At 39.5% G+C, this 26,662-nt stretch overlaps 1 protein-coding gene across 2 annotated transcripts in view; it reads right to left on the bottom strand.

Annotated features, from left to right (window-relative positions):
- The window catches only part of LOC145980749 (uncharacterized), an 85,267-nt gene that overhangs the window by 23,339 nt on the left and 35,266 nt on the right, over nucleotides 1-26,662 (bottom strand). For both annotated transcript variants that reach the window (XM_083113809.1, XM_083113810.1), the window contains exons 3-6: nucleotides 13,924-14,008; nucleotides 11,131-11,378; nucleotides 8,254-8,485; nucleotides 1,758-2,149 (exon numbers count right to left, since the gene is read on the bottom strand). In XM_083113809.1, coding sequence (XP_082969935.1) covers nucleotides 1,758-2,149; nucleotides 8,254-8,485; nucleotides 11,131-11,378; nucleotides 13,924-14,008 — 957 coding nt within the window. The remainder of the gene's footprint in view (nucleotides 1-1,757; nucleotides 2,150-8,253; nucleotides 8,486-11,130; nucleotides 11,379-13,923; nucleotides 14,009-26,662) is intronic.

The following is a 26,662-nucleotide window of genomic DNA, read 5'->3' as shown; positions in this document are numbered from 1 at the left end:
GTGACTATTTCATGTTCCTCTTCCAAAACATTTATATGTAAAAATAGAGAGAACAAGCTGAATAGAGAAGATGGAAATGTAGATGAAATACGGCTAGGAATGTTGAAAAAATTGGAAAAACGTGAATATAAAGAAATCGGATTCAAGGTTAACCCAGGCATTGAATGGGAAGCAAGCATCATACATGACTTCTCGTTTTAAAATGACGTAATGGAAGGGGAAGTTAGGGGAAGGAGGAAAATTGACTCACTTGCAACTTCGCACATTTGAGTACATACCGGTTAAAGTCAACATGTGAATTGTGATCGGATAGTAACACGGGTTTTAACAGTTTTTATATGAGTTTTAAGGGTTTTTGAAATGTGGGAATAGTCCTGTTTTAGTCATTTGTTATCCTAGCATTCAACCTGTCCACGTAAAAACCAATAGCCTTTCTAAATGACGAAGCTTTGTGGATTTCCGTAAAGCCGACTTCTTGACCTGAAGAAGGGGGCAGTTGCCACCGAAACATTGTCCATGCCAAGTATATACTCACTGTACGTAAGTAAATAACAAATTTTGATTTTATGCTTATATATGATAGTGAGTAAGTCGCACGCATCCAAAATATGAATACTAATATGAAATGCGGTTGAAATGGGCCCATTACAAAATGAAGGAACGTTCTGATTTTTATGGTACTTTGGATGAAAGAAAATATAAGGAAAAATAAAATAATAACTAGAATGTATTACTGGCCAAATAATATTATATATATGGAGTGTGTAAATGCCTTACTGGAAGAAATCTTGTGTTGCTAACTGCTAGTTTGAGGGTCCTGAATGTGCCTCATATTAATGTTATGTTAGTCATGGAAAAAGTACATATTTTGAAGTTTTTTTTAAGAAAACATAAAGAAGGAATGAGCAAAACCACGTATGAAAGTTTGAAGACAATTTCCCAAGATTTTTCACTTTGTAAAGTAATGTTCTGCGACACCAAGGAAAGCAGTGCCATTCTGTCAGAATTCGAGCATGGACCTCCCATCACATGGGATGCGAATCAGCGGTATTCCTTGGGCAAGAAATAATAGAAAATAACTTCCTGAGCACCGCAAATCCATACAGTAATTTTGATCTCGCCTTCTGTTTTACAGACTAAGCTGGTTAAAGAGTGAATGTTAAACACAGTGGGGGGTGAGGGGGGAGGTGGCATGGCTTGGTGACTTATTGTTAACACAAGAGGATATTCTCCTCTGGGTCCACATAGCAACAGGCGACTCACTGAATAGGTATGATGTCTTTCACTGTTGATCGGCATATCAACAGCTTAATGACCTACAACTATGAAAACCATTTCTTCAAACTGGATTCTACTGCGCATTATATATGAGATGTAATTGTTTGTCACATATCCCCATCAAAAACTAGGGTGCTCAGTATACACACTTAAATACAGTAACTGTCTGTTGTGAAATTGCATTTTTGTTTTTACATAAATGCTTTTCCCTGAACAGCATATTGAAGTACATGTGGCTGGGTCACTGGATATCTGCCAAAGATTTGGGAGAGCCACATCGTCAAACAAGAATGTATTCTGATATTCATAATCTTATTATGTAATCCAAACAAGGAAGATTCAATCACATTCAGCATTTTCTATACATTTGTTGTGTCTTATCAAAATTTGCCTATTATATTTTGACAGGGTGGGTCATGACCTACTCTAGTCCAACCTTGATTCTGTCCCTCAATTCATATCATTAAGAAGAAGAATACCTGTATCTTTAGTGCAGCTGCTTCAGCTTCCTCTATTGTTAGACGATTCTCTTGTAAGAGTTCACCAATATCACCTGCTTCTTTTTCTGCATCTTCATTAACATATGGTGGTTCCTCTGCAGCACTTTCTCCTATCTCTTCTTCATTTTCCTCACTATCTCCACTAGGTTCTTGTTGTCCTCGTTCCTGTTGCTTTTGTTCCTGTTGTTCTCGTTCCTGTTGTTCTTGTTCCTGTTGTTCTCGTTCCTGTTGTTCTTGTTCCTGTTGTTCTCGTTCCAGTTGTTCCAGATATTCCTTGCCTATGTTCGAAAGATCATCTTCAGCATATTCTTCTTCATAGTTAATAAGAAGATGACGTTCTTCATCTTCAATTATCTCTGGCTTGTGTGTTTCTGAAATTAAAAATTTGAAATGTTTTAAGCATAGCTTGTTGCATCCTTGTGCCAACATGTTTGCGAATAATCAACACAAGCTATCTTTCCACTTACTGCATTGGTTTCTCTGGCACATATCAAATTTTATCACCAGGAATTGGATTTTTAGGTGCTAATAATGTGGAAAATATTTGCTTTTTAAGTGGTAAAAATATGAAAAATATTTGACAACATTTTGAAATTATCCACTTCCCGCTCCTCCTAATCGCCACCACTGAATGTTTGGATTAAAATGAACGTCTTATTAGGAATGATTTAAAACACACACACGGAAAACAAATTATTTGTTCATTGTCCATTAAGTATCCCTAGGCTAATGAAATCTATTTTGACAAAATATCACTCGTCATAAGTAATAAACAAGTAAGATTGAGAAATCTGTTCAGAATTTAAGAGATTATTAGCTAAGTTGCTATTCGTGTTCTGAAGAACTGTCATATTACTAATACGGGAGAAGCAATACAGGTATGGTTACATGAACATATTTTTTGAGGTAACAAAATGTTTTAGGACACAAGGAATTCATCGAAGTTGATCATCGTACCAGTAATACTTCATCGATTTTTCATTGGGTTGTATGGCGTGACCATTTCAAACACACAAGAATGTCAACCACTATCCTGTGCAGCATACCCTGGAAACTTTATTCTTTCAGGGCAACGAGTCCCTGGCGCCTGGAACCACTGTCAAAGTAATAATTTATGAGGTTTTGTATTTTGAGTGTCAGTGTGTGTTTGTTTTCACCCCTTCCTTACTTTCATCTAATCACCATCGAACCTTATAACATCGTCGTTATTAAAATTTGCAGAATAATGACTTACAATAAAACAAATCAACCACAACTTACTCTTCCAAAAATGGAGTTTCATTAGTTCATACCTCTTAGAAAGTTGAGGTGGTAATTTCAATCGCATAGCGTTTCATTAGTGGATTAAGGCAGCTAATTCCGTGAACAATGACGTTTTCCGAAAGTCTCAAATATTTGTCTCAGGCAATCACCCTCTTAAAATAGACGCATCTTCTGTGGTGATAGCATTTTATAGGTTTGTCGCGTGTTACTCACAAATCCAGAATATAGAAAAGGAAAGTTAAAAATTGTACTTACGTATGTGAGTATAGTGCTCTTATGGTAGAACGACGTTTCAGAGATTGACTATCTCTTTCCTCAGGTTTGTATAAAAACTAAGTACTTGGCATAGTACTGCGTCAAAAATGTAATATGAGGATTGTGGTTAAGGGTTGGTTAGGGTACATTTAAAATATTAAGTTTTTGCTATTAGAAGTACGTAAAAACCAAGCCGTTCCCTAATAAAACTTGTACAGTAGACCTATTCACAGGTAAAAAAGTTAAAAAAGTTAAAATTCTAAAAAACCTGCATAAATCACAATGCAACCTGCAGGTTTGGCCTTTCCTACCCAACTGTGCTTATGCTATGCCAAGTACTTAGTTTTTATACGAACCTGAGGAAAGAGATAGTCAATCTCTGAAACGTCGTTCTACCATAAGAGCACTATACTCACATACGTAAGTACAATTTTTAACTTTCCTTTTCTATATTCTGTGGTGATAAAATGCCACGTTTGGTGCGAGTTCTGTCTGTATATTTTTCCTAAATGGCATAATGCTGTCGCATTATAATGGAGAGGTCCTGTGTTTGACTCCCCCCTCCTCTGGTGGAAGCACAATGCACACTGTTTCGGACTACACGTTAAACTGTAGGTTTAGTCCCGATTAGCCTATCTGAGCATGAAAGTGGGCTTAGAAACAAACTAACAAAATCGTATTCTATATACTTCGTGACATAACTTTTTTTTCTTTACTTCAGCTGCATCTACATTCTGTTGACATTTTCAGCTGATTCATGTGACAAAATTTATGTGTGGAACGAGGATTTCTAAATAGGATAAGCCACCCATTAGCAATTGAATAATTCTGTAGCTTTTTCCATATATAACTGATTTATTAAAATTTATTCACTTCGGTTTTGTAGTGATTGTTGTGATTTCTTCTTATTAGTAGAACGAATATAAAGTTGATACGAGGGCCACTATTTATATTTTGAGCCTTGGCAACACTGATTGTACTTATTGAATTTGATTGGGTGGGCAATCGGGTGGGCACAGGAATTTTTGGGTGGGCAAGCACCCACCCCTGTCGCCGTCCCTGTTACCCATTGACATGAGGATGGGTGAACCCCCACAGAGCTTCTCTTGCAGGGAGATGGGAAAATTGCTGCTTGAGATTACGCACTGCGGGAATGAAATCTGAGTCTCTCACATGGAAGTTAGATGCTCTACCAACTGCATGAACTCATCAATTGTTGGCAAGCACATATACCAGTGGGTAGGGCATCTGACTGCCACATGGGAGACCTGAGTTCGATTCCCAGGGTTTTCATCAATGTTCCTGCATGGAATGGCTCTGTGGTTCACCCAGTCTCTAATAATGAGTAGCAGGACAACCCTGTGGGGTAAAGTTGGCTGGAGAGTGGTGCTGATTGCATAATCTCCACAAATAACCAGGATCATGTTTGTGGGGGCTCTATCTCTGCACCCTAATGTGCCTCCATACCATGCCATTTTAAGTTGTTTTTTTGTTAAAAATTATTATTCTTGTATTAACATTTCATGAGATTTTATTTGCTTGTGATTTATTTTAAATTAAAATGCCTTTGAGTGTATTGTGATGATATTTATAAGTTTTGGAAACATAATTTTATGATACTGTCTTGTTTTATTAATTGTATAAGTGTTTATTATTTATATTATCAATGAATCATCACTGCCAAGGCAGTGAGTATTACAGTATCAATTGTGAAACAAACCTCACATCCGATCTTTATCCATTCTGCCACAACACTGAAAATCTAGGCAAGGACAGAAAGACATTGGAGCTTAACCAGTAATCAACTCTGCAATATTCAAGAAATCCTGATTTTTTTCCAAAACATAGGCACAACTACAGAGGTTGTTCCGTCTACATTTGGCCAATTTTGACTTACCCAAAAATTTAAACGAATCCATGGTGCCAGGTCCGTAAGTGCTCGATGTGTGTCCCTTGGTTCCTAACAATAGCCCGACAGCGTAATTTCCACTGTAATAGGCTTCTCTGAAGAACTGGGAGGGGAATCTTGTCCCATTCACTTTGCACAGCTTTCCAAAGTCCTTCCACAGTTGTCACACGCCGTTTTCCCAAAGCCCGCTTCAGCAAGCCAAATCCACAATAGTCCATAGGACTTGCGTCTGGAGATTTAACAGGTACCTCATTGAAAGGTATCACCTGTATACCACTTGCCTCCTCCATCTCCCTGTAGAATGCGAGGGACGATCGTGAAGTATGCGATGAGGCCTTGTCCATGTGAATGCGCACCAGATTGGCATCATTTCCGTACATTGTTGGAATCTCATGCTCGTAGATCGGCCGCATGATCTGCTCCTGATAATAGTGCGAGTTTATTTTCCAGTTCTTCGCCACCCTACGAATCTTCAGTTTACCTCGGTAACAGTAGCCAGTAATGACCATGAACCCTTTTGGGAAGGATTCTTTACATACACAGACCCACCTTCTGAAGTTCTTTGCGCCTTTCTCCCGGTACATGATGGCTCTCGGTTTACCGCAGTCGGAAAGGTAAATCCATGCTTCATCGAGCGTTACGACGTGCTTCCACCTTTGTTTTGCCAGATGCCGTTCGTACAGCTTCCGGGCGTTACACTTTCGTTCCTTTTGGTGGGCATCCGTGAGAAGATGGCAGCGAGCTTTCATGACTTTTTCCAGCTTGAGTTGATGGTGTAAGGTCCGGCTCACAGTCCCCAAAGACACGTCAAGACGATTAGCCATACACCTTTGTGTTGGCGGATTTTCTTGCATTGCCATTTTGCGCAGTTTCCTCTGCATGGTAGGGGTCGCCTCGGTGCAATCCCGCTTCCTAGGCAACTTCGTTGGTGATCCAAATGATGGAGCTTCGTTGCTCTTGTACTTTTTAATAACATTTTTTATTCCACTTAAACTGATGTTGCAACCATTCTTCTTGCACTGTTTTCTAATGACAGAAACACTAAACTGGGCGTCATAAAGAGCCGCAACATAGCCTTCCCAAAACCGGCTTAGTTTTGGCGGCATGTTGGTCACAGAGCGGAAACCCACACACTTGGAAAAAGATTTTACACAACACTCACAACAATGGTCCTGTTTTGTGCGTTATTTTCGTCCGCGTGGATGAACAACTCCGTTCCCAGACAGTCACTGCACAACACTGCAGGATGCCATGTGCCAGTTCGGGTGAGTCCAATCTGCCTGGGAGGGGGGGGGAGGAACGAAATTGGTCAAACGTAGATGGAACAACCTCTGTAAATTTAAATGCAGCAGAGTAGCCCACCTTAAGCTTCCTTTGCCAAGCTCGCTCGTCCTGACAGGTGTTCGGCAAGTAAGTTTAACATGCAATATGATTTTACTGTATTGAAATTGAAATGGAATCTAACAACAACTTACATTCTGGCAGAACTTCCTATGGAAAAACAACGTCATTGTGGCATCCTTTCGCAAATCACATTTCAACTCACCCTTGTATCAGATTGTAAGCTGTTGATTTGGTGTTTTAATTCCACTTTATGTACAGCACAGCTAATCGAGACTGGGCCTACAGTTTAAAGTGGGATCCAAACCACTATGTGCCTCCACTAGGTATCGAACCTGGTACCCCTTGATTACAAGACGAAGATGCTACCACTGCACCATTGGGGAGGCCTCACAGATTGTAAGCATCCAGATTGGTGTTTCCACCTCGATGATCTCCAAATTCTCACCCTGGGTCAGAGTGGGTTGATAGCTGGTGACTTCAGTGCCATATTCAACCTAGCATTCTAGGTTGATCATTTGGTATTGAACATTTCCATCTACTTCAAACCAAGTACAGCACAGACAAAACACCTCTGGATCTAACTTTTTATTCCAAAACTGGAGGCCTTTCACTTCAAATATCCAGAATGTGTTACTACCCAGGTAACCAGAATTAAAGTTACCCAACTCAGAGCCCTCTGTAGCCTGTTTGAGGCATCTTAGAATTCTGAAATTTGGTGAATCCACTATGCAGACCATGGGGAAGAGGATGGCGATATAAAAAAATAGTTCAATTTTTCGCCACCAGGTTGAAATGTGGCACTGTACTTCCATGATGGATTGTACAAATAATCACGTTTAGTGAATTAGCTGAGTTATTAATTAGAAAGACATTTGTTGGTGGCTTGAAGTTCCGAGAAAATAATCTCTCGTTTATTGGAAGATTGCAAGGTAAAGGCAAATCCATAACTAATTGGAACAGTTCACGTCTTTATTACAACCCATCATGGAAGTACATGGGTAACTTTGCCACCTGGTATATCAAGGGGCAAGACTTGCCCAATCACTGTTTGTCATGAGTGACTTAAAGTGAGCACAAAGCAGTGCATTTGGAATTAGTGTTAGGTCAAACCTCCTCTAATCAATGAACATCTCTCTTAAGGACCACTAATTGGGCCTTCTACAAAAGAATTCTGCATATGAAATAAATTGTCCTTTGTGATAGAAACACACTCCTGATGAGGTCAACTGCTCAGTGGAACTGCATCCTTTTTCACCATGGGAAAACAACTGAGAACGTACTTCATCCATATCCAAAGACAGCTCGTTCACATTCCATTCACATCTAGAACAGAAGATGTAAATGGGATAAAAGCATTTCAGTGATATACTCATAGCACCACACACCAGAAAAGGGTGACCTAAGACAGACTGTTTAATCTTTCTAGCCCTAATAGCAGCTGTGCTAAATTCCTTGCATACGCCTGGAGATCTGACTGGCATTTGATACTCAAATAACGTATACATTTCATAAGCTGCCCCAGCTAGTAGCTGCCTTGTATCCACTTCAAAAATTTCCTAGACCTAGATTTGCTACCAAACAGCATTGGCACATTTCCAAGCTTTTGCTTGAAACAAAAGTAGAATAAAATCTATTTGTAACAAATGACTGAAAAGAAAAATCATTATTATTGCATTGATGTAAATACAGGGATAATGTACTTACCTACTGTTTGTTGCAATAACAAATTCTTTTCTATTCCACCCAGCCACATTGAGAAGGGTCTCATAGGCTCTAAATATTCTCCTTCTGCTCCTGGCCTGCGACTTAATTTCCTGGATTTCACCAACAGCTCTTGATCTCGTCGTAATGCTTCATAACTGAAGAGAAGAGGTTGCTCAGCCAAGTCCCCTTTCAATCTCAGAAGTCTTCTAGTTCGATGCCCACGATAAGCTGCCTGTAAGAGAAACGGAATGTTTTAGAATTCTTTCAAATCTTCTCTGGAACTTCTTTTGTGAAAACTTCTGCTATGATTGTTTGAGAGAAGGATGATTTCTTTTCTGAAGTAGAAAGATTCCCCTTTCATAATTACAGTGGAACCTCAATTTTACATTTCTCAGGGGACCAAGCTGAAAGAACTTAAAATGCAAGAAAATGTAAAATTGAGGAAAAATTTATAAAGTTTAGCTGTATTAAGACCATCAAGATTGAATGTATAATGTGGGAAAATGTAATATTCGAGAATGTAAAATCGGAGTTTCACTGTATTATGTTGTTAAAGATTTTACACACACACACACACACACACACATACTACCAGAAGCGTGTGATAAAGGAAGGCAGAGCAAGCGCCGCTTCCATTATTTTCTTAAAAACAATTTTGTTATCTTAAGTTCATGTTTTTCAATGCCTTTATACACCTTCGGAAGTAATTTATCTACTTTAATATATTTAAATATGCAGACTTTTCATTTCCTGTCGTATTGGCTGCAAACATGAAGCGTCTGCACTCTTCATGAGGCTCGGCAATGCAGCACAGCTGATCCGTGTTATAAAGAAGAGGACTGCTCGCCTTTCTTCCTGCTTTTTGAGTGACTTATGCAGTTCTTGCATGGTCATTCTCCTTCCTCCTTCCCTGGCCTGCTTCGTCTTTGGCAAGAGTGTTGCTAACTTTCAGAATTTTCTATGCATCCATAGTACCACCTAGCTCTGTATGATTATTCACCTATGATACTTAACAGTATAATTAACAAATTAACTTATGAAGCTTAGTCAATGAGTACCGGTCGTATGGTATTTATAAGAAATAAAATCACCAGCCAATACTTAGACATGTCTGTCATGTGATCAGTAACTCCAAAATATAGAGGGTATGTAACACTGCAAATAGGGTGAGGAAGAGGGCGCATTTGGAAGCGTGGGAGCTGTGGGTACGTATTTTCTTTACTGTGGTGATCTTGCTGTCTTGTGTTAAAGTAAGGACTACATTGAAAATAACTACCAAGGTTGACAAACGAGACGAGCCATCAATTTGGAGTGGTGAAGCTAAGGGCACGATTAGTGATCTTCTTTGAAAACCATTCCATTGAAGAACTTGTACCCAAAAAGATGGAGGTGGTGAATCATGAGAGACAGTGTTCTGAACTATGCATAACCAAAACAAGTAAGAAAAATGGGCAAGTCTTCATTAAGTAGTTAAAAGTGTCAGTAAAAAACAATATTATGTTTGAGTCCACTTTATGCACAGAAAGGCTGATTGGGACTCGACCTACAGTTTAAAATGGGATCCGAACCCCGTTCATTACAAGGCAACGAAGTTACGTATTGATGAACCTAAAATTTTTCACCAACGTCCAATTTTTTGTAACTTTGGCTTCAAATTTACCCTTACCCCCCTTGTATTACATTCAAAAATGTTGTAATTAGCCGAAATAAAAAACTGACCCATCGCTTGCCTATCATGAAAATTCACAGCACACCTTTGAACTATCATGTTAGGCTCATAAACAGAGGGCTGTTGAGGAGACAGACAAGTATAATTGTGTTTCATGATCAACAAGTTGTAAACATTCCTCCAAAAGTCATTATACCTTGTTGACTTCCAAGGGTGCAATACCAAGGAATGAGAGCATCAAATGGAGATCAATTATGGACCTGCATGAAGGTGAATATTTGTATGCTGCCCGTATGGGACATAATGCCATCACAGCAATGCAAGTGTAAAATCAGTGGACTGATGAGAACCGAATGCATCGAAAATTTGGTAGTGATCCACAGAATATGACTACACCATTGATTGATTAGCATCCATTCAACTTTTACAAAAGTTTGGAATTATCACATTGTGCATGTACAAGTAGCTTACATGTATGGAACTACAGGTATAGCAATAATAATAATAATGATAATATAGTAATAGTGTATACAAATCTGTTGAGCTAACCAAATTACAGTAAAATCTCAGGTCTGTTGTAGGTTCATTACCCACCAGTAAAAATATTTTTTTTTCTCCTGAACTGAAGAGAAGATGCTCTCTCTCTAAACGTAGTGTCAGAATAACTATAGGTAAAAGCATTAGACAATGGATAATGCCCAATTAACATTGCATGCTAATAAGGAAGCATTAGCATTCAGAGAATTTATTATTGCAAGAAATTACCAAAAATTTTGGAAGTGCCATTGTATAGGGTGTGCTTGTGCCCACTTGCCCACCCAGTGATGATACCCTTGTAACTTCCAGATTTGCAGACCACACTTACAATATGCCCAGAGGGATGCAAATTTAGGATTATTTGAAGGGTCAGGGGGAAAAAAACCAGGTAAGTCAATTCTCTGCCATGAGCAATTTGGTGGTGTAATTTCCTGCCATGTGGATGCTGTACTGGACTTCACAACATGATTTTTTCATTTCATACATTCAGCACTTCCATTCATCAAAATATATGAATTTTGTATCTTTTCATTTACATCTTCAGTAACGTTTATCAATGAAAAGCTCATTTTCTGGAGTTTGACGAAAGTTGACTTACTTGTTTTTCCCCCCTACCCCTTCATTTTTAGTCAATAGAAATAACCAGAGAGTGAAAAAAGAGAATATGTTACCTGAATTTTTATTACAGCTTGTATAGCTGTTTCCCTATCAATACCAAGTATTTCCAGCTCTCGCAACAAAGTTTCTTCAGGAGTCTCTCCAGGAACTGCAATCAACTGTGTTGGACGTAATAATTTTGCTTTTGCTTCTTTTATAAGAGCCATAATATTTGGCACAGTTTCAGGAACATCATATGCTTCTAGGAGGCCAGGAACCATTTCAATATCACTGATTAGTTCGTTCATCACCTTCATGGCAACTGTGAATTGGAAACCATAAATTTCATGAAAGATACAAGTAGAAAATAAATTATAATTTTGTTTTATGTAATTTTATTTTCATAAATATAATCACAATAATCTTTATCATGTATCATACGTTTATGGTTATTGATATAGTTGAGACTTCAGGGAGAAATACATTGAAGTATTTAAGTACATTTTTTCTAGGGCTCAGCCAATACAACTTTGAATGGATACAAATACCACTAATACCACTGATACCCACCAATACCACTACTGATTCTTGAAAATTGTAACAGTTCAAAGTCGTTCAGAATTTTTATTAATTTTAATACATAAGTATTCCCATGAAACAATGCTATTGCTTTAAAATATTCATAATTTCACATGATGTAATCACCTAATTTATTTCTCTCACACAGTTGTTGCCAAAATTATTAAGCTGGCCCCTGTGGCAGAGTGGTTAGCAAATCACACTATGATGCCAGAAGTCCCGGGTTTGAATCCCGACCTGGGCATGGATGTTTGTGAGTGTCCATTCATCAATTTCATCACATCATCACTCATCCTCATCTTTGCAAATTAACCAAAAGTGACACAAAAGCGAAGTAAAATGAAGCACATCCATCAATCAAACCAAATTAATTAAAAATAGTAATTTTGCATACTTTTCAGGATATTTAGATCCTGTGAAAGTGCCACGTGGTATTTTTGCAGACTCCACAAAACACCCAGATTCCGGAAAATTAACGGCTGGTATCGGTGAAATTCCAACCAATAGTTTTATGGTATCGGCTCAGCCATATACAGCGTGTCCACAATGAGACTCTAACATTTTGAAAGTCTATAACTTTTTCATTTTAAATTGTACAGCTGTGATTCCGGAAGCAGCAGAAGCAGAAACTCAAAAAGTTTATGTGCTAACGTTTTAGTGCGCGCAATAGCCATAGTGGCGCTGCAGCACTCGATTGTTTGAAAATGGAGATTCGAAACGAGCGTGCACAGGTTCATTCAAAAGGAGTCCACCAAGCAGTGAAGAACTGTGTGAACTGTCGACCGTTTCATACCAAGTTCTGTCGCTGCTTGTCTTACTGACGTCTGTGGACTCCTTTCGAATGACCTCCACACATTTTCTACAACCTGTTCCTGGATTCTGGGTTTACCACCACAGTGTCCTTTCAAAACATTGCCGGTCGCCAAAAACTGATCACACCACTTCTTTATAGTCGTGAATGTCGGAGGATCCTTATTGTACACACGACGAAAGTTTCGTTGCACATGAATAAGTGATTTCGTTTCTGCACACCACCACACAACCTGTTCACGCTCGTTTAGAATCTCCATTTTCAAACAATCGAGTGCAGCAGCGCCACTACAGCTATTGCACGCACTAAAACGTTACAACATAAACTTTTTGAGTTTCTGCTTCTGCTGCTTCCGGAATCACAGCTGTACAATTTAAAATGAAAAAGTTATAGACTTTCAAAATGTTGGAGTCTCATTGTGGACACGCTGTATTTTCTCCTTAATGACAAAATTGCTAATGCTTGTAAAAATACTATCGTATGATCTAAGGGGGGTAGAGGGGGTTGGTGACCCTGGCAATAGATCCAATTATCCCAGGCAAGTAAATTTTCATTCCCACCAGGAATGATTTCATCCTCCATCACAATATAATATTTTGAAGCCACTAACACAAATGTTTCAATTAGGTTTTCAAATAATAACAAGTATTGTTTCATGCTTTCAGATTTCATTATGGAACTGTTAGCATATACCCAGCTTATTACAAATAAATGCTTCACAATAGTTTAAGTATTATTTACTGTTGACTAGAAAAGGAAATATATTACTCACTCTGTCCCATAATTATAGTCCGGTATGCCAAAATGGTAGTACAGGAATGACAGATGAAGAGGCAGATGGAAAGCACAATTTGTACTGATCCTTAAGTAATAAAGTTGTATGACTCATTCCTGCGTTTCATGTTCTTCTTCTGTATACACCAATGTCACAGTTTGAATATCGGGCAATTATTATGAGACAACAAAAAAAGGTGTACCGGACAATAATTATGGGACAGAGGGAGTAATAGACAAATTACGAGAACAGGGAAATTCTACATCTTTAACAATCTAGGAGTATCATTTATCCATGTGTGTGTAATTACAGCCAATAATGAAATTAATCAAATCATGGTGTTCTTTCTGTGATTTTTCCTTCACTTGAAATGTTTCTACACTATCCAGAAGTGGGGGGAGGGGTGAGACAAACTGTTCATTCAGCATCTGGAGATTGACATTAATTTCAAATGATAAGAAAGTAATAAACTTATTATTATGTTGATTAACAGTGACTGAAACCTGCTGAAACATAGTACTTTCATCATTTCTAAAGTTGAAAATAATATTAGTAATAATTTACAAACAATTTATAGTTATTATTAATTCATAATATTTACATTAGTTGTTAATAATTTACAATAATAATATTAAATTTTTAACATTGGACTGACCCAATTTCCTTTCTTTAGAATATAGCTACGTATTAGTCAAAACTGACCTTTCGCACTTTCCCTAGCAGCTAAAAGAGCTTCTAAATAATCAGCAATAAATTCATACAAGTTCAGAGGTTGCATTCTTAAAACCTGAAAGGTAAAATGGAAACACAAAATATTATTTAAAATAAGTAGATTAAAAGCTATTTCATTTGATTTCATAATTCGTTTCCACTTTTGTTTATGCCTTATTTTTAAAGGGAAAAGATAAGATGCATAATGAAGATATGTGACAAATCAAGTGTTCCTCTACACAGGGCAGGGCCACTTGGTGACGCCACTCTTTGGCACATTTTCAGAGCATATGTTAAGTTTTATGCTAGGGTATGTTACTTTACACCAGATGCTGGCTCCGAATCCAAGATTTTTGTGCATCATTTGACAGTGTGGAGTAGAGTGCTGCAGGAAGATATTTTGTTTGAGTGGCAAATAGTGTGCACGGACAATGCTAGATGGAGTATGGAATTGAGAGTTTCTTCACTCTAACGAATCATGCTCAAACAGGCAAAACGAGCAGTATGCACTTGAAGCCTTGTAGTACACCTATAACCATAATTTGTCTGTGGTAATGAGCCCTTAAATATGGATCGTGATGTGAAAAATGCTGCGATATTGAAAAGTAAGTGAACATAGTCATCATCTTTATGTTAAAAATGTTGTTTAGTTTATCTTACCAATACAGTGAAACCTTGATTTTGCGTTTTTCAGTGGACCAAGCTGAAAAACTTAAAACGTGGAAAAATGGAAAATAGAGGAAAATTTTATAGCATTTTGCTATGTTGGAATCATCAATTTTGAATGTATAATGTGGGAAAATGTAAAATCTGAGAACGTAAAATTAGGGTTCCACTGTACACAGTGATACACATATATGAAAATGAAATAGATTATTGTGAACTGAAACTACCAAGACAGATGGTATTTTACATATATGTGCCTACGATTATTGTGACACTAAAATTATAATCCATTGCATATACTCAAGCACAGCTTGAGGGTGGAAGACTCGAACAAGTATGAATGAGCGAAAGTGGTCCCATATAGTACTCTAGTGTGGAGCATGAGTGGCTCAGAAAAATCTTCACAAACATGCTACTTGATGGAGCCACAGTCTACTGTGAAATGAACCACAAATGCTGCCTACCTCCATGATCGAGTGGTTAACAATGCCAGGTGTCCCAGATTTCATCGATGCTCTTTGTGAGTGTCCTTTCATCAATTTCATCATATCATCACTCATCTTATTTTCACGATTAGCCTAAAAAGATGGAAAAGCTTAGTAAAATAAACCAATCAATCAACAAATGTATCACTGAGTGAAGGAATTCTAACAATCCTTCCATGGTTAGCTGGATGAACTTAGCTCACTTGGCTGATTGTAGAAGAAAGGCACCAATAACAGAGAAATTATTCCAGTTCTAGAGCATGTGATAGAGGAGTCTTAGTGTATGGTCAGGAAAGAAATACTTCCCCCATGCCATAAGACTACTGGTATTAATGTTCTATGGGGGAAGTATTTTTTCCCATGTCTGTACACCATATTGTGATGCATAGAGAAGTGCAATGGGGAAAACAGAAAACTGTGACTGTATCAGTGCTTGGAAGTAACTAGTTTCAAGTAACTCAGTTATAAGTAACAGTTACTTTTTTTAAAGAAATGTAACTGTAACAGTTACTTTTTCCAATAGAAGTAACATTTCAACAGTTACTTTTACAGTTACTTCATGACATTTAAGTTAGTATATAAGTGTTGTAAATTATTGGTGATTTAGGACTTAAAGTGAACTGGAACCATCAATAAACTACTAGTTTCTGCTGCGTTACAATGTCCATCCTTTGTTACATTAATTCCTGCAAACAATGGAAGAGGAAAAGAGAAAGTTGTTGAACAAAATGTGTCTCTTATCCGTAGCCAGTCCGTACGCACTGGGTTCCAGGCATTTCAGAGTGACAGGTATATCGTATGCTTCATCTTCCGTTTGGCAGTCCCAATTCTAAAGCAATATGGATACCTCGGAAGAGGGGTGGATTTCTCAGAAGCAGGAAGATGAGATTAGGAGGAGAATTCTTTCCTATTGCTGTCAGTTTGTCATTGTCAGTTGTGTGCTGTGAAGTGTCTCTTGCTTCTGTAGTTTGTTCAACTGTGACCTCATAATTGTTCCCCTTGTGTAAGCAGCATCCAATAGTTTTCTTTCTTTTTTATTACAATTAGTAATTGGAGAATTATTTTCTTGTAGTTTACGGTTATTACAAGCATAAGAAAACAGTTTTCCGTTATGACGTTTCAGGAGAACACACACTCCCTTCATCAGACATTTATTTATATTTTGACTAAAGATACAGTTATAACAATGGTTAGCAATTTTTTAAACAAAAATAATCCGTTATATAATGGATGTTGTCAATGTTACATTGTTGTAATATAGCAACCTAACTGTGAAAAGAAGCAGTCTTTTTTATTTTTGTTTTAGGTAAAACATTTTGATCACATTATTTCTTATTTAAAATTATGAATCCCAAATATCATCAGGTAATTTAAAGTCATCATTGTTTTCACAAAGTTTCTTAATGTTTTCTGTTACATTAAATTTTAAAGATTGTGGCTTACTCCATTTGTGAAAAAGAAAACTCCATACTGGATCTATGTTACCATTTTCATTATTTAATTTATTCCAGTGTTCTTCTGCAATGAACGAAGCTTCCCAGACATTCAACTCTATGTGTTCGGGAATAAAGCATTCTGCTGCGAGCCGTCTGCGGTGCATGCGCGCGCAGCGAATAGACTGATGGACTTGCTCATGTGAGCTCGGCCGTGCAACATACTACGTGAGCGTCTCCTATTATCTACGATATTAGACAGTTGTAATTACGGTTCTACATACCAATATGTATTCTTTAGTATTATAAATATTCTAAAATCTAAATCTATGTACCGTGTTATTCATCTGGTAGAACTACGCCTAAGGTAAAACAGTTAACTTAAATTACCAGAGTATCAACGCATCAGAAGTCGGTCATTACCGCAACATATGGTCCTCCGCAAAACCGGATGAATTACGGATATCGGTAAACGACGGGACTGGTGAAAGTGCAGTTTAGTGAAGTGAAGTGATACAGACAGTGAAAGTACAGTGAAGTTACAGAACAAAGCAGTTTTCCCGCCACTTCAGCCACGCCGCGCGAGGGGAAATTAGAGCGAGCTAGGAGAATCAACGGACAGCACGATCCAGTCACAGGGTTGCCAAGAGCAGAGGAATTATCGACGGCTGCAGATTCCATGTACGTGAGTAAATCCTTTTATTTTCCTTTTCCATGCTTGTTTGTTCATATTCCTAACCTTGCCTGAGAAAATGCCGGAAGAAAGTGAAATGCTTGAGAAGCTAGTGAGACAACGCAGTGTAATTCAAGGACAATTAACTCGGCTTCAGAACTACGTGTCCAATTATGACGAAGCAAGTGGTCATGTAAACGAAGTTGTAGCCAGGCATAAGCAACTCGGCAGTGTTTGGTCAAAACTAGAGGATGTAATGGACAAGATATCTGAATTATCAGATGAACAATCTCACGACGAGAAGAGAGCGTCACTTGAGCAAAGTTACTTCACGTTAGAAGCTAAAATGCTTTCAATAATAGACAAAGACTCGACGAGAAAGAATAATACATGTAAGCCTGAAACTAAATCTCCAATCAAGCTCCCAGATGTAACTTTACCAACGTTTGACGGAAACTATACTCAATTTTCATCGTTTCTAGATATTTTTGTAGCCCTCATAGAAAAAAATGAAACCTTGTCAGACATACAAAGATTGCAGTATTTACGGCTTTCGTTAAAGGGTGATGCATTACAAACGATCGAGAATTTGCAACTCACATGTGCTAATTACAAGGTCGCCTGGGATTTGATTCAGCGCAAATACAATAATCCAAAGTTAATAGCCGCTGCTTACGTAAATGACATTTTGAATGTATCTTCTGTCACTAAGGAAAGTGTAACAGAATTAAGAAAGTTCACGACCACGATTAGAAGTTCTATAGAAGCATTAAGAAACATTCAGGGAGACGCGGACCTAATTGATATTTTTCTCGTTCAGTATCTTTCAGCCAAATTGGATAAATGTACGAGAAGAGACTTTGAGAAACAATCAAGCAATACAGAATTCAGTACCATCGAAGAATTGCTTATATTCTTAGAAGCTAAGTGCAACTATCTACAGAAATTCGAAGCGAATGAACCTTCGACATCAACAAAGTCGTTTTCAAGGTCACCAGCTGTTAGTAACGTCAGGTCAAGAACGCCACAAGCATCTAACATGTATTTTACTGCATCGGGTAAAAGCTGCATCTATTGCAAGGATGCCTCTCCTTTTCATCCTTTATTCAGATGCCAGTCATTTTTGAAATTGACGAATAAACAGAAATATAAATTCCTGCATGAGAACCGCATATGCACGAATTGTTTGCGTTTTGCTAATCACTCAGTGTTAAATTGTAAAGCAGGCTCTTGCAGGTACTGTAGGTTGCGTCATCACACGAGTTTGCACGAAGAAAGGGGTGGCGAGCGCCGTGTACCTCCCCTCCTTCCAGGAAGATCAGCTGCGAACGAAGCAAGCAGTGTTTCCAACCCTCAAGTCGGAGAGGGAACCAGTTCATCGTATTCAGTAAAGAATAAGAACCAAAATGTTTTGCTGGCTACTGCCTGTGTTCTAGCAAAGGACAAAGATGGAAAATACTTGCTTTGCCGCATCTTATTGGACCCGGGGTCTCAAGTGAGCCTCATTAGTATGGATATGGTACAACGTCTTGGGTTACGAAGACAGAGACAAAATACGTTGATACAGGGAATAAGTTCCAACACTGTAAATTCACCTTTTGCTGTGAATGTGGAATTAAAATCAAGATTCAATGAATTTACTGTAGAGGCACAATGTTCTGCCTTCAAAAATATTACGGAACGTTTGCCTGCAGAAAAAATGGATATTTCAACATGGGAGATACCTACAGATATTGCCCTGGCGGATGAAAACTTCAATGTTCCTGCAAAGATTGACATATTAATTTCTGCAAGTATATTTTTCGATATCCTACTGCCAGAGAAGATGTCGAAACAAGGGCCTTATCCTACGTTACAAAATACACAGTTTGGCTGGATTGTAGTGGGCAACACTCCAGGAACAACGTCACATCCAAGCAGATCATTCTTTATACAGGGTGAGCCGTTAGAAATCCTTTTACATCGTTTCTGGTCGGTGGAAGATTTGTCGGAAGAAATTATGTCGCCTAAAGAAAAGAAAATGGAAGCACATTTTCGCCAAACTACAGAAAGGAATGAAGATGGCACTTACACGGTACGCTTACCTTTGACGGAAGATAGATCAGCATTAGGGGAATCTTTGGAACATGCACACTCCAGATTTTTACAGTTAGAACGCCGACTAGATAGAGAACTGGAATTGAAAGAAGAATATGTGGAATTTATGAACGAGTACGAGGGATTACACCACATGCAAGCAGTGCAGGAAGTGCGAGAGGCACCAGCAACGGGAGACATCCGATATTTCATCCCCCATCACCCAGTTGTGAATATAGCCAGCTCCACGACGAAAGTACGAGTCGTATTCGACGGTTCAGCAAAAACGACCAGTGGCAGGTCACTCAATTGTCTACAAAGTGCAGGACCGGTTCTACAAGAAGATCTGTTCGGGTTACTGCTTCGCTTCAGGACTCATATAATCGCTCTGAAATCTGATATTGAGAAGATGTATAGGATGATTCATATGCACCCTTCTGATAGGAAATTACAGTGTATATTATGGAGAAAATCTCACGACGAACCACTGATGATCTACGAATTAAACACTGTAACTTATGGTCTGACATCTAGCTCATATCTAGCAACTAAATGCCTACAGCAACTGGCGACAGACGAAATGCACAACTATCCACAAGCTGCTGAAATACTGAAGAGAGACTTTTTTATAGATGACTTGCTGTCAGGGCAAGAAGACGAGAATCAAGCCATTAATCTACGTAAAGAACTGTCAGCATTATTATCGGCAGGAGGATTTAAGCTACGAAAATGGGCATCCAATTCTGCAAGAGTAATGGAAACTATACCTTTAGAGCTACGGGAAGTTAAAGACACGATTCTGTTTAACGACGACAGTACAAAAACTCTAGGTGTCAATTGGAATACCACCGCCGACACTCTTTGCATATTAACGGCCGAAGATTCAGCGCTAGCGCCAGACCGCAGTGCTGAGTTGGCTACACTCGCACCGGCGAAGAAACATCATCTTACAACCTACCATCCACGCAGCAATCCAGTCGATGGGAGGAAGAAATGCATTATAACTTCCCCTACGCGGGATCAAGCAGAGAAAGCAGACACCAACGCTTGTTGTGTAAACAATCACACAGCTATCAACAATCAAAGAAACAATACGGCTGCTGGCTGCAACAAACCTCCTTACGATAAACAAAGCTTTTCGACGATACGTGCAAAGAAAGAAAACAATTTGGACTGCTACGATTTGAACGTTCAAGATACATTAAGCAAGCGCAGGGTTGCCAGTCAAATCGCGCAACTCTTCGATCCGCTTGGACTTATTGGGCCTGTTATTGCACTGTTTAAACAGTTTCTACAGAAACTATGGAAATTAAATGTATCCTGGGACGACGAGTTACCTTCAGATGTATTAAACGAATGGAAGACTTTACAAGCACAAATATGCCACATTTCAGACATTAAGGTTCCACGATGTATTTTACCTAAACGGAAGATTATAAACATTCAAATCCACGGGTTTTCTGACGCGTCTGAGAGAATGTACGGCGCGTGCATTTACGTCAGAACTGTAACTGCAGGAGGAGAAGCTAATTCACGGTTATTGTGCAGCAAGGGGAAAGTTGCACCGATTAAGAAAATAACTTTACCTCGTCTTGAGCTGTGCGCATCTCTTATCTTGGCAAAATTAGTTAATAAAGTGATACCTTTATTGAATCTCCAAATAAACAAGGTATATTTATATACAGACTCGCAGATTGTTTTGGCATGGATCGCAAAGGACCCAGAGACATGGAAACCCTTTGTGGCAAATAGAGTGGCTCAAATACAGGAATACACGCAGGTGTGTGATTGGCGGCATGTAAGGTCAAAGGATAATCCTGCTGATATGTTATCGAGAGGAGTCGAACCCCTGAAGATCCGAAGTTGGCCATCAACGAGATCAGTTTTGGAATGAATCCACCTACAGAAGTACCAGAACGAAGGAAGGTGAAAATAACCTCATTGGTAACTACCCACAAATCAGATGAAATTCTTACGAGATTCTCTAACTTTTTGAGAATGATAAGAGTTATGGCACTTTGTCATATTTTCATTGATAATTGCAAGGGGCCCACGAAGAGAAATGTTTGTACTTCGAAACTGAATGCCAAGGATTTGCAACGAGCCACAGATACGTGCATTAAAGCAACGCAAGCCTTATTCTACGCGAAGGAAATAGAAGACTTAACACACAAGAGAGAAGTTTCTCCGAACAGTGGAATAAAAGATCTGTATCCATTTCTCGACGCCGATTCCATTGTTCGCGTGGGCGGACGTTTACAAAACAGCGATCTAGCTTTTGAAGCTAAACATCAGATAATCTTGCCTCCTAAGGCCCATCTTACACGGCTGTTAATTGAATACGAACATCGCAGATTACTTCATGCTGGAACACAGTTACTACTTTCCTCTATCAGACAAAAATATTGGATCGTCCGGGGAAGACAAATAGTTAAGCACATCCTACACTATTGTATTAAATGCCATAGACTTAAATCAGAAGCTAGTAAGCAACTGATGGGACATCTACCGGAGCACAGAATCCGAGCCGCTTATCCATTCATGTACAGTGGCGTAGACTACGCGGGGCCTATAAAGATAAAGACTGGAGTGCCAAGGAGCAAATCGACGAGAAAATGTTTCATTGCACTTTTTGTGTGTTTCTCAACGAAGGCTGTACACGTTGAAATTGTTACAGATTTAACAACCGAAGCATTTTTAGCTGCATTGAAAAGATTTATATCTCAAAGAGGAAAATGTGCAGCCATTTACAGTGACAACGCCAGTACCTTTCGAGGTGCACACAGAGAACTTCAGGAACTACGCAATATGTTTGAATCTACCCAGTTTCAAGATATCATTCAAGACTACGCTGCAAATGAGCACTTTGAATGGAAATTCATACCGCCAAGAGAGCCAAATTTCGGTGGACTCTGGGAAGCGGCGATTAAATCGCTAAAACATCATCTACGAAGAGTGATGGGAAGCACCATACTAACCTACGAAGATTTAAGTACCTTACTTTGCCAGATTGAAGCAATATTAAATTCAAGACCACTTTGCATTTTACCCGACGAATCAGATTACCAGATATTAACTCCAGGGCATTTTCTCATTGGCAGACCTATAACCACCTTCCCAGAACCTTACCTTACCCTCATACCTGACAATAGACTCAGCAGATACCAGCTGATACAGAAGATGAGAAGATCCATTTGGAAGCAGTGGAATAAAGAATACCTCCATTCACTTCAACAACGCCAGAAGTGGACATCCTCCACGAAGAACTTATCTCCAGGGACAGTTGTACTGCTGAAGGAGGACGACGTACCCCCACTACAGTGGAAACTAGCTAAGGTGGAAGCGGTGCATCCTGGGAACGATGGACTAGTGCGTGTAGTGACAGTGAAAACGAAAGACGGAGTTTTTAGAAGAAGTGTTGGTAAAATTGTGCTCCTCCCCATAGGTAAAGACGGAGATTAGTTGAATTATGTTCATTCAACCGGGGGGAGTATGTTCGGGAATAAAGCATTCTGCTGCGAGCCGTCTGCGGTGCATGCGTGCGCAGCGAATAGACTGATGGACTTGCTCATGTGAGCTCGGCCGTGCAACATACTACGCGCGCGTCTCCTATTATCTACGATATTAGACAGTTGTAATTACGGTTCTACATACCAATATGTATTCTTTAGTATTATAAATATTCTAAAATCTAAATCGATGTACCGTGTTATTCATCTGGTAGAACTACGCCTAAGGTAAAACAGTTAACTTAAATTACCAGAGTATCAACGCATCAGAAGTCGGTCATTACCGCAACACTATGCTTCCCGTCAATCTTTTTAAAACCCTTCTCTTTTTAATCAAATTTTTTCCTTCGATGATGTGAGCTGACAAACCTGTGCAGGGTTTAGATTTATAGTGTCCAAATCATGTTTGTGCCATTTTGTTGCCATTTTCCTTGCTGTTTGTCCTACATAATCCTTTGAACATGAACAATTTATATTATATATTCCTGTGGTTCCCACATCTGGTAGAGAGTTTCTCATTTTGAATTCATTAAATGTACATTCTATAGTTCTTGGTGATCTAAAAACAATTTTGAAGTGAAATCTTCTAAAAATTTTGGCAATTTTATGTGAGAATCCCCTTGATTGCGTACCGGACCGTACAGGACCAAAACTGAATGTAGAACCTGTCCGGCTGTGAAGGACCAGAAATGAATGATGATCCGAACCGGTAGGATCTAAATGTAAGTGAAATTGTAGGTACCACTTACATCTCTCTGGTATGGATTGTGTCGCTACAGGGCAAAGTTCACCGCGATCCTCTTGGTAGTTGTAAAGAAAACACAGGCACACACACTGATAACTATAACTATGTATTATAAGGTATATGCACATAACACTTGATTACACTTCCCATGCACTCCTCTCTAGGGAAAACTGTTTACACGAAGTTGCAGCTGGTGTTACAACAACGCGCCACTAATGAAACGTAGCCACGTTGGGCTTACGGTATCCATAATTGTCCGCGACGGTTTCTGGCTGTGTCCCGAGTGGCCTCTCTACGCACACTGGCTGGAAGTAACTACCGCGCTAAAATGGCGGCAACTAGACACCGCGCTAAGATGAAATTAGCCAATGGGAGTGCAGGTTACTTAAGACATTTGAAATACACAAATAAACAATTGAAGCTATATGCAATATAAAATATATAAAGAAAGAATAAACATGGTTACTTTTATAGATAAATCTCCAACATACTCCCCCCCGTTGGAATGTTCACATCCAACCTAACACTAGGGGATACATTGTCAATGTTTAACTCATGGAGCGTCTTCTTCCCAATGTGGTAAAGGCACAATTTTGCTTAATGCTCTCTTGTAGACTCCGTCTCTAGTACGAACGGTGACTACGCGCACTAGGTTATCCCTTCCCGGAAACACTTCTTGGATGACGCCGACTCTCCACGAGAGTGGTGGAAGATTGTCCTCCTTTAATAGCACTGGTGTGCCAGGCTTCAAATTCGACTGAACGGCTGTCCATTTCTGTCGCTGCTGCAGGCTATGCAGGTAGTCCTGAGACCACTTCCTCCATACTCGCTGCTGGAACTGCTGTATACGCTGCCATCTGGATAATCTGTTGGCAGCCAGATCTGTAATGTTTGGTTCAGGAAATGAGGTTAGAGGACCTCCAATAAGAAAATGACCAGGGGTAATGTAGCTGAATTCATCATGAGAATCAGGGAGTGTGGAAAGAGGACGGGAGTTGAGGCAGGCCTCTATTTGGCATAGCAGAGTTAATAGTTCTTCGTATGTTAGCACGGCGTTTCCTGCTACTCTGCGAAGATGGTATTTCATAGACTTCACTGCACTTTCAAAAATCCCGCCGAATGATGGACTGCGTGGTGGAGAATACTTCCACTGGAAATTCTCTTCTGCTGCAAAACTGTTGATGTCCTTGTTGAACTCTTGTGATTGAAAGAGTTTACGTAATTCCTGCAATTCATTTTTAGCACCATGGAACGTCGTAGCATTGTCGCTAAAAATACTTGCACACTTTCCTCTTCTCACGGTGAAGCGTAGTAGAGCTGCGATGAAGGCTTGTGATGTCAAGTCTGAGACAATCTCTAGATGAATTGCCCTTGTGGCAAGACAAGTGAAAACTGCAATGTAGCATTTTCTTGTGGATCTGCTTCTTGCGGCTCCGGTCTTGATGTGGTATGGCCCTGCGTAATCAACGCCTACGTGATGGAATGCCTTGCTGGGTCTCACTCTACTGGAGGGTAACTGCCCCATCAGCTGCTGGGAGGCTGAAGCCTTCAAACGATAGCATATGTTGCACTGATGAATGATCTGCTTGACCACCTGTCGTATGCGAGGTATCCAGTATTTCTCACGAAGTGATGATATGAGAAGCTGTGGACCAGCATGCATAAGTCTCTTGTGTTCTGATACTATCAGAATTTTCGCGAAATGACTCTTCGGATGAAGAATAATTTGATGCTTGCTTTGGAATTCCAGTTCACTGTTTTCCAATCTTCCTCCGACACGAATTACTTTTTCATTGTCGAGAAATGGATGAAGGTTCCTCAAAATGCTTTTGTTGTGTACTTGCTGCTTGTCAGACAAATCTTTGATTTCCTGAGAGAAGAATGCGCGTTGTGTTATCTTGATGCAGGCAAGTGTGGCGCCTTGAATTTCAAAGGTGGTAAGGTCTTCACTCCTTTTCTCTCTTGAGCTTCTGCAATTGCTGACGAACCTTTTGCAGAGTGACACTACTCTCAGCAGCTTGGATAAACTTGAATATCTAGATATGATTTCTTCTGCAGTTGTTACATGAGTGACCAATGTGGTAGCTGCTACCTTACGCTGCTCTGGAATAGTGTTGTCGTCTGGACGGAATGCTAAACTGGATGATGGCCACTGTGTCTCATCTTCTTGGAGCCAGGTGGGTCCGTGCCACCAAAGCTGAAGTGATCTGATAGTTTTTGCATCGACTCCTCGTGAGATCAGATCTGCAGGATTGTCCTTTGACGGAACGTGCTTCCAATCACTGACCTGTGTGAGTTCCTGTACCATAGCAACCCGGTTGGCAACAAAAGGTTTCCATTTACTGGCTGGTGACGCCAGCCAAGCTAGGACGATTTTTGAGTCGGTCCATAGGTGAATGGTGTCTATACATAGACGCAGTATGGACAATGCTTTGTGTACCAGTTTGGCTAGTAGAACTGCCGCACATAATTCCAAACGTGGAAAAGTGGTTCTCTTCACCGGAGCCACCTTGGACTTCGAACACAATAAGTTCACACTTATGTGACCCTCTGAATCAATTGATCTTACGAAGAGAACACTGCCATAGTTTCTCTCTGATGCATCAGAGAAACCGTGAATTTGAACTTTATGGATGTCTCCTGGAGCCAAAACGAACCGTGGTACTTTTACTTCGTTAATACATGTGAGCTGCGAATGAAGACGACGCCATGTTTTCTGCAAATCTATAGGAAGCGGATCATCCCATCCTACATTGTGGAGCCATAACTGCTGCAGGAATGACTTGTATGTTATCACCACTGGCGATATTAGTCCGATTGGATCGAACACTTGTGCAATTATGCTGGCAACTTGGCGCTTTGAGAAGATCTTCAACGAGCCTACATCCACTGTTGTGGCGACCTTGCTGTCCATGAGAAATTCGTCCGTGGATGGGCACCATGAAATTCCCAATGTTTTTGTGCCTTCTGTGTCGAATTGCACTAGATCCTGTACTGCCTTCAATTCTTCTGGAATAGATTGCAACACTGCCTTGCTATTGGAGCACCATTTACGTAGATTGAATCCTCCCTTCTGGAGTAATTCTGTGAGACTTTCACGCAGCTTTATTGCACCTTCAATGCAATGATTTCCTCCCAGAAAA

Source organism: Lepisma saccharinum, chromosome 28, assembly GCF_977018435.1.
Source record: "Lepisma saccharinum chromosome 28, izLepSacc3.1, whole genome shotgun sequence".
In the NCBI taxonomy this organism is placed as follows: domain Eukaryota; kingdom Metazoa; phylum Arthropoda; class Insecta; order Zygentoma; family Lepismatidae; genus Lepisma; species Lepisma saccharinum.
Note: the sequence above shows the minus strand (reverse complement) of the source record. Positions and strands in the feature narration are given on the sequence as shown.